Source organism: Podarcis vaucheri, assembly GCF_965113315.1.
Source record: "Podarcis vaucheri genome assembly, chromosome: 3".
In the NCBI taxonomy this organism is placed as follows: Eukaryota; Metazoa; Chordata; class Lepidosauria; order Squamata; family Lacertidae; genus Podarcis; species Podarcis vaucheri.
In genome coordinates this window covers 28,983,659-28,997,953 of record NC_138761.1, presented here as the reverse complement: position 1 = coordinate 28,997,953, position 14,295 = coordinate 28,983,659, and the positions used below count along the sequence as shown (strand labels likewise).

Here is a 14,295-nt window from a genome sequence, read left to right as displayed (position 1 = left end):
CATGATCTGGAAAATCTAGCTTCAGCAACAAGATTCGGTGATATGGGAAATTAAGTTACAATTATGAAAGGACTAAAGTTTAAAGTAATATTATACTTATTTTAAGGTAAAAGTAAATTGACAACAAGTAGTTTAAACCCAAAATATAATTATTTGAAAGTACAAAAGAATGCATGAAACAAGGTAACAATTTGCTTATATTTTTTATTGTAAAGAATGCAGGGTGAGGGAGATGTGGGGAAGTCCGGTTGGTCATGAAAAAATGTCTTGGAAAGATGGATTTCTTTTTTTTTTCTTTTTCTTTTTTCTGTTATCTCTTTTATATATCTGACTTTATATCTGTACCTGAAAAAAGCAATAAATTTTTTTTAAAAAAACAACAACAACAAAAGAAATCACAGGATTTCAGATAATTTTTCTGAGCCAATCCAAATAATCTATTTGGCAATCTCTTAATTTCCCCCCTGTTGAAAACAACAAAGTGGACATGACTTCTTTACATTCAATAGTGGGAGAATTAAGAGATTGCAGAGTCAAAAAAGAAGGTTGGGTTCTCCGCCATGACTCTCATTCTCCCCCTTTAAAAGAAACAAAAAACTTTATCATTTTCAGTTTTATAAATCAACACATACCAAGCAATCTATATATTACAAGTCAACTTCTCTTTCTCCCCCCTCCATGGTTCATTACAGTTATCCTTTAGTGCTGCATATTCTAATTACTCCATATTTTAACACATCCACTTCTTCCTTTGTTTATATTTTCACTGCTTGATTTATTCTATTCCTGCTAACGTTTTTAGATGTTTACAGTATTCTTTCAAATACTCAACAAACATTTCCCAATTCTCCTTAAAAATTCTCCCTTCCTGTTCTCTTAAATTACCTGTTGAACTAGCCAGATCAGCATACTCCATTAATTTAGCCTCCCATTCCTCCTTAGTCAGTATTGTACCTTCCTTCCATTTCTGGGTGTATCCCATTCAGGCTGTCGTTGTTGCATACATAAAGAGATGTTTCTGATCTTTAGGTACAGTGGAACCTTGTGTTATGTACAGTCCTCCTTATGCACTCTTTGGGTTACGAGCTCCGCTAACCCAGAAGTAGATGCTCCCAGTTGCAAACTTTGCCCCAGGATGCGAGCAGAAGTCGTGCGCTGGTGCCGCGGCAGCAGCCATTAGTGAAAGCACGCCTCATGTTAAGAATGGTTTCGGGTTACAAATGGACCTCCAGAATGAATTAAGTTCATAACTGGAGGTACCACTGTATATCAAAACCTTCATTCTCCCCCTTCCCACTGATGTCACTCCATTACATTCAGTATTGAAATATTGAGAGGCCAGGGAAGACTTCAGTTATTATTCAGCTCAAATTTTAGTCAGGGCCAGAGAAGAACTGAGGTTTCTAATTCATTCTCCTCTCCATTGAGGCTAGCTTTAATTAACTTCCAAAGTTATTTTCTGGGCCTGGCTTGAGAGAACTTTTTTGGCATCTTTAAATCTCAGTCATAACAATTAGCCTTTGCTAATTCAGCATGGCCAGTGTTTGCAAAATCCACCCTGTGGAAGGATCCTAATACAATCTAGGGAAACCTGTTCTTTTGCTGTGATATTCTGCAATCAGATCCAGGTTCTGAAGCAAATGGTTGAAATAGATTAGTGTATGGAAAATCCCACTGCCTTTTTATGTTGAGAGTATTAAACAACAATCAGAGGTGTAGAAAATATTCATTCGGAGAAAGTAGTTTTCAGATAGAATTTTCTATATATGAACATATTTTTTTTTCCAGAGAAAAGGTAAAATAATTTTGTTCTAATAGTCCAATGAAATAGTCAGACACTCGCACCAAGAAAAAGGCTTTTGTCATGTTTAGCCAGCAAAACTGTAGCAAAGTTGTTGATAATTTAAAAGCCGCCTTCTCCATAAAGAAAGAAAAAAAGGAAATACCCAGCAGAGTAACTGAATGCAATGTGCTAAATGCACTTGCTTGTAGAATGCAGCCACCGACTTCTTTTATGAAGATTTGTTTTCAAGTTAAAGCAAGGAACTCGCACTCTTGCTGGGACTGCTGCAAATCCCTAGCTGTCAAGGGGTGCCAAGAAAGGAAACAATTTATAGTCACTAAGTAGTGTCTCCTTTTAGGCCGTGATCAAATACAAACCTAGTTGCTTTTAACTGATGTAGGGCACAATCCACCAAGCACTAGTGCCCTTCATTCATTTCAAAGAGCCTGCATGGTATTCCTTTCCCCACTCAGGAGTCACTGGAATGAATGACGATTTTGCTGTATATTTCAGTGGAAGAGGTGAAATAATTCAGTTGGCTTTTATTTGTTAAGGTGTGGATTTGTTAGCTAAATAGGGCAGTTTCACATTTTTAAAGAACCACTGGTTCGTATACTTTTCATTTGTTTGCTCATTTCTATCCCTAAGATGTAGCACTGTAATAGCTTACAGATGTAGCTTACAATGGCAGTTTACAAATAAAGTCAACCAGACCCTCCAAATGTCCCAATTTTCCAGGGACAGTCCCAGATTTACAGAAGTCATCATCATCATCAACAACAACCTTTTTATTCGACCGTCAGTCAGAAAAAGTACATTTATCAATACACAGTTAAAAGCTCCAGGAGGATTTTTGAACTTAGCCAACACTAAAATGGGCTAGACAGATAGCCCCATATCAATACACTCAATTATAGTCTAGTGACGCTTAAAAGCTAAAAAAAGAAATTTGGCCACCAAGGAAGGTATAGCTCTAGTGACATTATTCAGCAATTGTAAAACCTGGTTTTCTCCGGATAGGAAGCTAGATTGACATAGGAGTGGGTCTATACAATTTTGTCTAAGCTCTGCATAAGAAGTGCAAGTCAAGAGAATGTGTTCGGTGGACTCAACCACACCCATAGCACAATGACAGGTTCTCTGGGCGTATGGTACTCCCCTATACCTTCCCCACAATATCGCAGAGTCAAGGACATTTAATCTAGCCGCTGTAAGAAGTCTACAGTATTCCACATAGTGAATTTCTGCAAGGTAGGGGGCTGGTATGGTCCGATAAATCTGGTCCCCTAGGAACATCCTTGGTTTTACCTGGGCTATGTCCTCTTGTCTGGCAATAGATTTACAGAAGTCGTCCCAGTTTCTGATTTGATCCTGGAATGTCCCGCTTTTCCTTAGGCTGTTCCTATTCTCAATGAAGAAATGTTGGAGGGTATGGTTATGCAATCCCCGAGCCAAGGAGATAAGTGCCTATACAACAAACAGAAAGGCAGCCCTGTGTAGGGAAGTTTTTAAATATTTAATATGTTATTATTTTTATATATGTTGGAAGCCGCCCAGAGTGGCTGGAGCAACCCAGTCAGATGGGTGGGGTATAAATAATAAAAATGTTGTTATTGAGTAGAACATCCCTATTTTCATTAGCAAAGTGTTGGAGGGTATGAAGTCAAATGGATGAAAAGATCCCATTGTGTCTCTTAAGTGCTCCTTCCAGGGCAGAGAATTCCAGGTGCACTCAAAATACCAACAGAAACTTCTTTCATAGTGCATATGCATCCTTTGTAATTGATGTGAATATGGAGTTATTGGTGTTGAAAAAGGTTGGAGACAGAGAGGGAGGATTCTTGGGAACGAACTGCTCAAGGGACAAGTGACTGGATTCACCCTTTCTCTGCCCCCCAGATGTTAAAAGGTTGCCATATTCTAGGAATAGTGCAACTCGTACAGCTGTTCAAAAATAATTTTACACCATTTATCAACTATGTGAGAAAGAGACAATTACTTACAAAGTGCCATGAAAACTTAAAAGGTAAAGGGGAGACCCCTGACCATTAGGTCCAGTCATAGCCGACTCTGGGCTTGTGGTGCTCATCTCACTTTATTGGCCGAGGGAGCCGGCATACAGCTTCCGGGTCATGTGGCCAGCATTACTAAGCCGCTTCTGGCGAACCAGAGCAGCGCACGGAAACGCCATTTACCTTCCTGCCGGAGTGGTACCTATTTATCTACTTGCACTTTGACGTGCTTTTGAACTGCTAGGTTGGCAGGAGCAGGGACCGAGCAACAGGAGCTCACCCCGTCGTGGGGATTTGAACCGCCGACCTTCTCATTGGCAAGTCCTAGGCTCTGTGGTTTAACCCACAGCGCCACCCGCGTCCCTCATGAAAACTTACAAACTACCTAAAATAAAGTGATTCTTATTATTCAGCTATTAACCGCTAAGCTATTCAGTCTTGTATGCTTAAGTCAAGAAATTGTCTCTTCAAAGATAGTTAGCACTAGTAGATGCATCAATGGCACGAGACAACAGAAGAAACCCAGAAAACTGTGCTCAGGGAGTGTGCTATCCACCAACCCCAACAAATCGGCCCCACCCGGGGGCGAAACAGCAGCCTCCCAACTGCATGGACTGCTAGGGCGAAACGGGGATAGAACGCTGGCACCCTGTCTTCTTTATTACTTCATACGTTGCCTCATCAGCGCCTCACAGCTACCGGGAACAATGTTGAACTTACACTTTTCTTGAATCTTCTTGAACTTATTTAAAAAACAAAAAGGAAAAGGAAAACTGAGTCAAGAATTTGTAAGAACCTAGTAAAATCTGATATTGCAAGTTAGGTAGTTTGTAAGTTTTCATGGCACTTTCTAAGTAATTGTCTCTTTCTCACATATTTGATAAATGGTGTAAAATTATTTTTGAACAACTGTGTGAATATTTGTCACCAACGTGCTGTACGAGTAGCACTATCTATTAACGACACAGGTTGCATTTTTCTAGCATATTCTAGGAATAAGCAACTGGTAGTTCATAGGATCAGCTCAGACCCATAGTTTTCCTATCTAGATCCTCAGTATATAGTTTTATGCACATCAGCCCCACATTTCCCCTGTACATATTAGGACACAAGCAAAGGGTTATTTAACTTCCCATTAGGAACCATAACAAAAGTCTTTGGCAATTTTCTCACCCTACGTATCTTAATTGTTCATCCACATTTGCCTGTTTCTCTCTCATGGATAAGGAGTCATCAGTTGCATGTGGGGCAGCTGAAAGACTCTTAAGGGAATGTTTAGTTCACACTGCTCAGATTCTGCTGGCATTTTAGGTTTTGCTCTGAAATTTTAATCGATTTTCTTTAATGTTATAGTATTATAGTATTTCAGTGTGTTAGATTTTGTATGACCCTTTGTGGACCACTTACGGATTCCTTATATTGGGAGCTATATAAACTGTAGAGAAAAATAAAGAAAAAGGAGGAAGTCATGGGGGAAACTGTGTATGCACCTCTGATATGTAAGAGGACAAGAGTGACTTGGGTGGCAGATGCACACATCCATATCTCCATATAGTATAAGTAACCTCAATATAGTTCAAATAGGACATCTGTGTGTATATTTGTCTATGCATGTTACTTCTGCACACAGGCGAGGTGTGCCCAGTAAGCAAATGAACCACCTCCCCTTTGAGCTTCAGACATTGTGCCTTCAAAAACTAAGGGTGGCAAACAAAGAGAGAACAAAGTGATGAAAAATAAATTTCCTCATAGAGCACTGGAAGCAGTCATTTTCTTAATGTCTCTGATTAATGGCACTCCTTGTTCTAACGATTACTCCCAAAGAAGTGATAAATAGCCATATTACCTGTCCATCAGCTCTCAGATGCCACAACAGTTCTCCTAATGCAGCTAATACTCTTCAAATCCTTTCCTGCATCCCAGGAAGGAAATGCCAGGGCATGTTGGGAGATCTTAAAACAGAACACAAAGCCCAGAGTGACAATCCTGGAAACTGCTGGATCACCAGATCAATAGATTCAAAGATGACTAGTTTGTGTAGCTTTGTGCAGTTTAAACATTTGTGCAGGGAGTCTACCCACGCAGAGTGTTATTGACAACCACAAATCAATGCTAATTTTTGATCCTTTTCAACCTACACAAACCTCTTGACCCTTTCACCACCTTTGGGGCACTTCAAGTAGTCAAAGGCAATCACAGGAGAAGGTATAAACTTGTGGGGATTTTGAAGGCTGAGTAGTTTTGATCATGCCCATGAGCTGAGCTGAAACGTTTGTACAGGTGCCAAATGCATAGTTTTTTGGGATGCTCTTGCTTTCCCACTCTTAATAAAAGGAGCTTTAAGCAACTCCTGTGTTCATTAACTGGGGAGGGAAGCCGTCTGAAATATTCTATAGTTGCACATTTGTTTGAAACCTTTGTCACCCTACTTCTGCTTGCTTTTGAGATGACTTTCGGACAAAACAACACAAATTATCCACGTTTGAGTTATCAAGATTTGAATGTGCTTAAATTGTGTTTTCATTGTTATTTTTTAACCTATACTATAGGTCCTGTAGCATGGTCTGGGCTAATTTACTATAACTGTTAGTAATGCTTTCCAAACTGAAGATCCCAGAGATTTTGAAAGGTATATAAGCGATTCCCACTATGTCTCAGGTGAATATTTTCAGGGGGATCTACAGCTCAGTGGTAGAGCACATGCTTTGCTGGTTTGCTTCCACTGCCACTGGTGCAATGAAGGACTTCTTGGTGTTCTGCACCAACTTCCCTAATGGTCTTCAAGGGTAGCTCAATGTGGAGCAAATTATGTCCAATTTTAATGTAGGGTTAATGTGACAATTCCTGTGTAAGTTGAGAAGAGGAATACCTCAGAGTCAGTGCAAGATACTCCGCTGCCTGAGCAAGGTGAACCACCTGTGCACTGACATCTGCTGCCTCCTCCTTCCTTGGCCCTTCCTCAGATGGAGGCACTGCAGGCAAGGTGGCAAGGACATATTATTCTGAATACAAGAGAATGGAGTGGAAGGAAGAATATTTTGTTGCAGTTCCGTTCATTATTGAAAATAATAGGGCTTTGGCAAGTGGGAGGGTAGGAGAACCAAGATGCCTCCAGCCTAAGTGATAGGATATGGTACAAATCAAAGTAAATGAATAAACAGTCTTCCAGGTCTTTTACATATGAATAATTACTACATATTAAGGACATACAGAGGAGCTCTGGCAAAACCATCTCTCACCATTGGCAAATGCATCCCAGCTGACTTATACTGAGATGGACTTACTGATGCATCTATAGCTCAGTATTACCTACAATATCTCCCAGCCCTATCTGGAAATGCCAGGGATTGACTCCGGGGCCTTTTGCATTCATGCAGAGCAGATGCTCTTTCGCTGAGCTACAGCCCTTCCCCGGAATCCCACTGCAGGAACCTACTGCCACATAATTGACTTAATCTTTTGGCAGGAGGTGAGGATCCAACCAACTAGTCTATAAAAGTCTCCAAACCCTAGATTAGTAGTAGCTGGAACAGATACAGGAACAGATGGGTGTTGAAGTGCATGCTGTCTTGAAGAAGTGGTAGCATGCCATGCTCAAGCCAAAGTCAATACGTGATTGTGTTTAGCATATCTTTTTAAACTAGCAGCTGTGAGCAATTCAGGGACCAAAGCATGTGGGGAAAGGTCTAACCTTCCACCCACCCTCACCCCTCAATGTGATGGTCCTGCCAAAACATTCACTTCTCAAAGAAGCTTACGTTGTACTTGAAATGGCATCTTCTTGGGCAGGAATTTTAATCAGGAGTGCAATACAAGGAAAATATTACCTTCCTGTGCACCGTGCTTCTAATCCTGAATATCATGGGTGCTAAGGCCCTAATGACAGCTTCCCTAGTGTGGCAAATAGCACCTTCAAGGGGGGCAATTTTAATCGGTACTGTGGCATAAGTGGTAAGAGTTAATTCTTGCTCCCAGTGTGCTGTGGTCCCAGTCCTGATTAGCTGCCCTGGATCTGCTGTTTATAAAAGAAAAGAAAAGGCATGTTAGCAGTGACCAGGAATTTAACATAATCTGTGGTTTGGCCATTACCACATTATATTTTGCTATTTTAAAGTCCCCCCAACCTTTCGATGCAGTCCATAAAGGAAGCTTTTTAAGGAATCTTGAATTATTGCAGCAAATAATAGAGGACAGTTTGTAGCAAGCTTTATGAAAATTCATTGGGGTTTTTTTTTAACAACAATAGCACTAGAATACCCATCTTGATTGTTCCGTCTGCAGACAAAGACGCACAGAAAGAGCCAAGTATTTTATATCTTATGTGTACAGTTCTGTGTTTGTTCTATTTCCAAGGCTCTTTGTCATACATAAGGACCAATCATTTAACTTTGCGTGGCCACCCCATCTTCACTACTAAACCTTAGGGTGTAAAGTTTGGGCTTTTAAAAGTTCAGTTGTCGAAGTATAATACATAACTGTCCTCATAAAAAACTATTAATAAAGACTGCATCCAATTGTAAAGCTAATTTTAATTGTGTTTTGTGCCAGCATAATTTCTGATGACAGATTTTTATTCCAAGCATGAACCTCCATTTGAGCTCCATACTTTTAACCCCCAGTCCATAATTTTGCATTGGGCTATACAAGTTCCCTTTGGCTATGGCAGTTTGAATGCTTCCACTTTCAAGGATCTAAGCCATAAATGTTTATTAAAAGAATCTATAATGAAATCATTTTTGTTATTTTTTTAATGGCTGCCTTGAGTATGTTGGATGACTGAACGCTGGTTGTTAATCATTAAGTACTCCTGGTATAAAAACTGTTTGATAGTATTGCCATCTAGGGGCTGAACGGGATTCTCCATACTGAAATAAACTGTAATTGAACAGGTGCTACTATTGACAATATGCATATGTTTTTCTTTATAGCCCACATGCTTTCCATGTTTCTTATGAAAAGTGGTATCTCTGAATGTCCCCAAGCAGCTAATGTTTTAAATATGTATAATGCATTTGAGGTGATTCTATAGGCATTTAAACCATCCTATACTTTAGCATCCATGAATGATCACAAAGTGGTCTTTTAAGTATGTAAAACTTTTTGCGTCCTGAAAATGGGGTGGGTGGGTGTTATAATGCTGTGGTGGTTCAACCTGTCTTCAATGACCATTGTATTTTTCTTTCAATTGATGGTATACCTATAATAGACTCAGGTCTTTAAGAGCTGGTCCTTATGTAGATGAAACAGCACATCCACACAGAACATGGCCATCCTGTGGGGAAGAGGACTCCCCAGAGGTAGTAAAGTAGAAAAGACTTTAGGGTGGGACCTCTACAAGTGGAAACCAAACAACAACCCAATGTGGACTGATCATATTTGGCTGCATTGGATGATGGTTACAGTTTCACTAAAGCAGACTTGGGGTCAGTTAGCTTCCATTGAATAACAGAAAATGAATATTTTCTGTGTATCTGAAGAAGTGTGCATGCACACGAAAGCTCATACCAAGAACTAACTTAGTTGGTCTTTAAGGCGCTACTGGAAGGAATTTTTTTTTATTTTTTGACTATGGCAGACCAACACGGCTACCTATCTACTACAGAAAATGAAGAGCATCCAAGACCCTGGGGGATCTAACTGACCCCCCAACAAAAATTGATTTTAGCAACTGCTTGACATTGGTTTCAGTGTTTTTGGTCTACAAGCCATCAACATCATACAGGGTAGGGTTATCAAGACAGTTGCAGCAGAGAAGCAGAAAACACAATATGCATGTACCCAAATTCTGCCTTTTAAAATAAGAGCATATCTAATCCATGAACAATAAAAAGTACATTTAAAAAAACACACCAAAATAATTTAAAAAGAACAATATTGGCTCAGGACTCATCTTTTCTATAGCAGCTGTGACCTAGTTTGGATGCAAAGAACTTGACTCTATTTTCAGCAACCTTAGGCTTATGTTTCATATTGATACAGCACTTGAAGAGAAGGTGGCTTTACAGTGCACCTTATTTTTGTTTATTTATGCAGGGGTGGTGCATCCCATTTTACGGCTTGAGGCAAAACAGGAAGCGCCGTTCCCTGTGCCCCTGCTACCAGAGAGCAGCACCAGCATCGTCACTAATTTGTGGCAAGATTGTGACAAAATTGTGTGAGGTCCCCTGCATTCCACAATATATTGCCAGAAATTGGTGAGATCTCACCCAGAATCAGGGGGCTGCTGCTTCGGGGCCTTCTGCCACCTGAGGCAGCAATCTCAGCCTGCCTAATGGCTGTGCCAACCCTGTATTCATAACATCAAGAGATTTTGAACTTAAGCGGAAACAAACAAACATGATGGTGTCAGAGTTTTACCACATAGGAGTTGATACTGGGGTGAAGAAATCATTATAGACCATTACTACCAGCCCTGTATAGTGACACCCCTGTGCATATATGGGAGGTGTAGCCAATTATGCCCCTCCATTGAAGGGTGACTCTTAAATCCAGTAGAAGCTTCTGTGAGTAGAGATGGGGAAGTATTGATTCCCCTTTTGCCCTGTGCCTTTAAGATCCTATGTCACCTCCCAATCTGTTCCATAGGGTCTTCATGCTTCTGGAGTAGATTGGGGGTTTTTTTTTGCAGCTAGATAGAGGAGGAGGAATCAGCAAAAATGTTACCGATTTACTGCTTATGGAAGACCCTGCTGCCTGTCAGTGGATGGATACTGCCGGATACTACCTATGAACCAATAATCCAATTTTATGTTTCTACGTTCTGGAATCCTTGTCAAATACCTTTCACTGGGTGTTCACTGATCGAAGACAGTGGATCAGTGGAACGTTCACCATTTCTCTCTGTCTTTGCAGTGTCCTGCACCTTCTCAAAATCTGAAGTACCCTCTGAATTTCCCTTTCCCCATTTCACTTACGGATACCTTCTGTCAGTGGGCATTCACCATTGAATTCAACCTACTATTATTTTCTCTCTGAAAAACTATGACTAAGACTGCAACCTATATATATCTACTCGGAAGTAAGCCCCGTTGAGGTCAATGGACTTACTGCCGCATTAATACGTATAGGATTTCAGGCTAAGGCTGCAATCCTGCACACAATTGTCTGGAAGCAAGTGTTATAGAAATCAATGGGACTTTCATGTAAATTAGTCATGTAAAGAATTGCATTGTGTTTGACCTCAGTATCTGATTAATACAGTGCTTCAAGTGTAGGATTGTCAAGCACGGGTGACTAGGAATTCCTAACAATAACTATCCTTTCAGCTCTCCCTTCCTCTCTTCATTATCAATCTTACTGCTGCCTGCCCTGTTTAACAGGGAGAGGGGAGGAATAATTGTCATTGAAAAGTATATTTATAATCAGTACTGGTGGCATGTTGAGTTTTAATATTCAGAATGGACATTCAAATACTGCATTATATTTATCTAAAAGGAAAGCTCATTGTTGTGGGAAAATAACTATTTAATTATTTATCATCTAACTTTTAATATTTTAAAAAAGAAATGATTATTTTTTTCTGCAAAAAAATTGTTTCCGAGTCTGTTAGCTTAACAGATACTTAAATATTTAAAAGGTTAGAAGTGCTGGCTTTTAGCCACTTAACACAAAACTGGAGAATTGACTCCTGACTTCTTTGCACGATGAAGGAGATAGACCTAACCACCAGAAAAAGAGAAAATGTACTCTAATCTAACAGATTTGAAATGAATGCCATCAAATTCTTTGGAAGGAGCAGGGGGCATTGTGACAGATATAAAATCTTTTCATATAAGATTATTTTCCTTGAAAGAAATACAATGGTGGTTTACAGACAACAACAACAATAATAAAATTATTTATATCCCGCCTGGGCTCAGAGTGGCTAACATCATAAAAAAAGGATAAAAGATAACAAGATATAACAATAAAAGCAAAGTATCAGTATCAAGTGGAGAAGTCCAATATGCCAGGAGCAGGTATTAAAAGTGAAAGAATTTTGGGTGAAAGGTTTTAATTGGCAATGGAAGCACTCAATAGCTGGTTGATCTTCTGAGTATTTTCATTTCACAAGGTGAGTACCACCATGCAAAAAGCCCTTCTCTGCACCACTATGAAGTGGATATATGCACGGCATATTTTGCTGCACAGCCCTAAATGTGTACAAAATGGACCTGTGTAGGCTATGTATACAGCAATGGGAACTACCTGCTACCATGATATAGGGATGTAGTCTATTTGAGAGCATGAGTATAGTGTAGAGTAGAGTTAGGAACTGGCCAAAGAGATTCTGGTTCAGTTCCATACCCAGCAATTAAGTTTTCACTAGGTTACTTTGGGCCACCGTTTATGTCTCAGTCGAAGCTACCTCACAGGGTTATTGTGAGGCTAAAATGCATTGCCTTACACTTTTTGTAGGCACAACAAAGTAATATAATAAATATAAAATAAATTATAATATAATATAAATATAAATGTGGGAACAATGGCACAGTGTTTGTGAAAAAGAGAACTATAACAGGATATTATTTAGGATAGGTAAAGGTAAAGGACCCCTGACAGTTAAGTCCAATCGCGCACGACTCTGTGGTTGCGGCACTCATCTCACTTTACTGGCTGAGGGAGCCGGCATTTGTCCACAGACAATTTTTCCAGGTCATGTGGCCAGCATGACTAAGCCACTTCTGGAGAAACCAGAGCAGTACCTATTTATCTACTTGCACTTTGACGTGCTTTCGAACTGTTAGGTTGGCAGGAGCTGGGACTGAGCAACGGACGCTCACCCCGTCATGGGGATTCAAACCAACCTTCTGATCGGCAAGCCCTTGGCTCAGTGGCTTAGACCACAGAGCCACCTGCATCCCTATTATTTAGGATAAGGGAGGGCAATAGGACAGAGAGAAGGAACTCATGGCCTTCCAAGTACTTTTGGACTCTTAAGTCCCATAAGCCATTATGGTCATCAGGGAAGATGGGAACTATATCCCAACAATATCAGTCAGAATATAGGCCTCACATCCTTTTTGGCCCTTTGTGCCTGCTGAAGATTATGCACAAACTTGGTAAAATTTGCCTGTTAGTGCTGGGCCTTCAAGATAAGTTTTATTCAACAACCCACCATAATTCATTTATTAAACCAAATGAAAGAATATTCTGTGTATTTCTGCTTCAGGGAACAACGCATCAAACTCACCTGTTTGGTTTGAAGCCATTCACAACTTACCATATTCATGTTGTTGCTGTCAACAACGCTGGGCAAGTTTCAAGTCCATGGACTTCCGTGCGCACCCTGGAAGCCCCCCCAAGTGGCCTGGCCAACTTTACCGTGGAAAAGAAGGAGAACGGCAGGGCACTGTTACTTAAATGGGCAGAGCCATCCAAGCCCAATGGCAACATTAAGGTAAGCCCAACCTAGAAAATGACTTAATTGGGGTGGAAAGGTATGAACATACGTTAGAACTTCATTGCTGAATACATGGTGAAAATTGTCGTTCATTTTGTAGTTCGGAAGGGATGTGTGGTTTGTATGTAAGGTGCGAGTGATGTCAGGTCCTGCATCGATAGACAGCCACCAGCATAGATGATGTCTTCCTTTGATCCTTTACAAGCCACCTCCCTGTTCTTAGTTAAATGATCTGGAGCAACAGACACTATCAAAGAAAACTCCCAAGACCCATGAGCCAAAGGAGAACTATGGGGCCATGACATTGGGTGATACTTTACTAAGGGACCCCATTAACCATAGAACTGGCCTTGAGTGATGTTGTCCTAAATTACCGTGGTACCTCGGGTTAAGAACTTAATTCATTCTGGAGGTCCGTTCTTAACCTGAAACTATTCTTAACCTGAGGTACCGTTTTAGCTAATGGGCCTCCCGCTGTCGCCGCTGCGCTGCCACCACGCGATTTCTGTTCTCATCCTGAAGCAAAGTTCTTAACCCAAGGTACTATTTCTGGGTTAGCGGAGTCTGTAACCTGAAGCGTCTGTAACCTGAAGTATCTGTAACCCAAGGTACCACTGTATTCAAATGAAAGTAAAGCTGGTTATATGGAAAGTACCCATAGGAAACTCTCACCATGAAGACTCTTGTGCTCACGACAGGCAAGATATATGTGTGAAATGCTGAGGACCCCGTTTCTGTCATAATTACTTTCTTCCTTTGCACTGTCTTTGCTAAATTTAATTCTCATGGTATTTTTCTTTCCTTTTCTACCTTTCTTTCCCCACCTTTGACTGTAGGATATATGTATGATTGTATGAAGATGTAGCTATCACAGGTTTTTAGTAATCGTTTTGCAAGTGGTGTCCTTTTGATGGGTATTGGGCTACATTCTTAGAATTACAAAGAGCTCTATAGGTTTGTTACCATGAACAGTTGGATATCCTGCATTAAACAGAACTGCAGTAGATTGTCCATTAAACAGCATGACGTGTTATAATTTCTCTACATTTGTTGTCTTATCCTATTTATTTAAGCATGCTTAAAAAACAACAGTGTGATTAAAGCTGCCACTTATATAT

At 40.2% G+C, this 14,295-nt stretch overlaps 1 protein-coding gene across 7 annotated transcripts in view; it reads left to right on the top strand.

Annotated features, from left to right (window-relative positions):
• The window catches only part of USH2A (usherin), a 432,976-nt gene that overhangs the window by 379,865 nt on the left and 38,816 nt on the right, over window positions 1-14,295 (top strand). For all 7 annotated transcript variants that reach the window (XR_014218160.1, XM_082217159.1, XM_082217162.1 and 4 more), the window contains one exon: window positions 12,947-13,174. Coding sequence is in view for 6 of the 7 variants with exons in the window: in XM_082217159.1 (XP_082073285.1) it covers window positions 12,947-13,174 (228 nt within the window). In the remaining variant the exon portion in view is untranslated. The remainder of the gene's footprint in view (window positions 1-12,946; window positions 13,175-14,295) is intronic.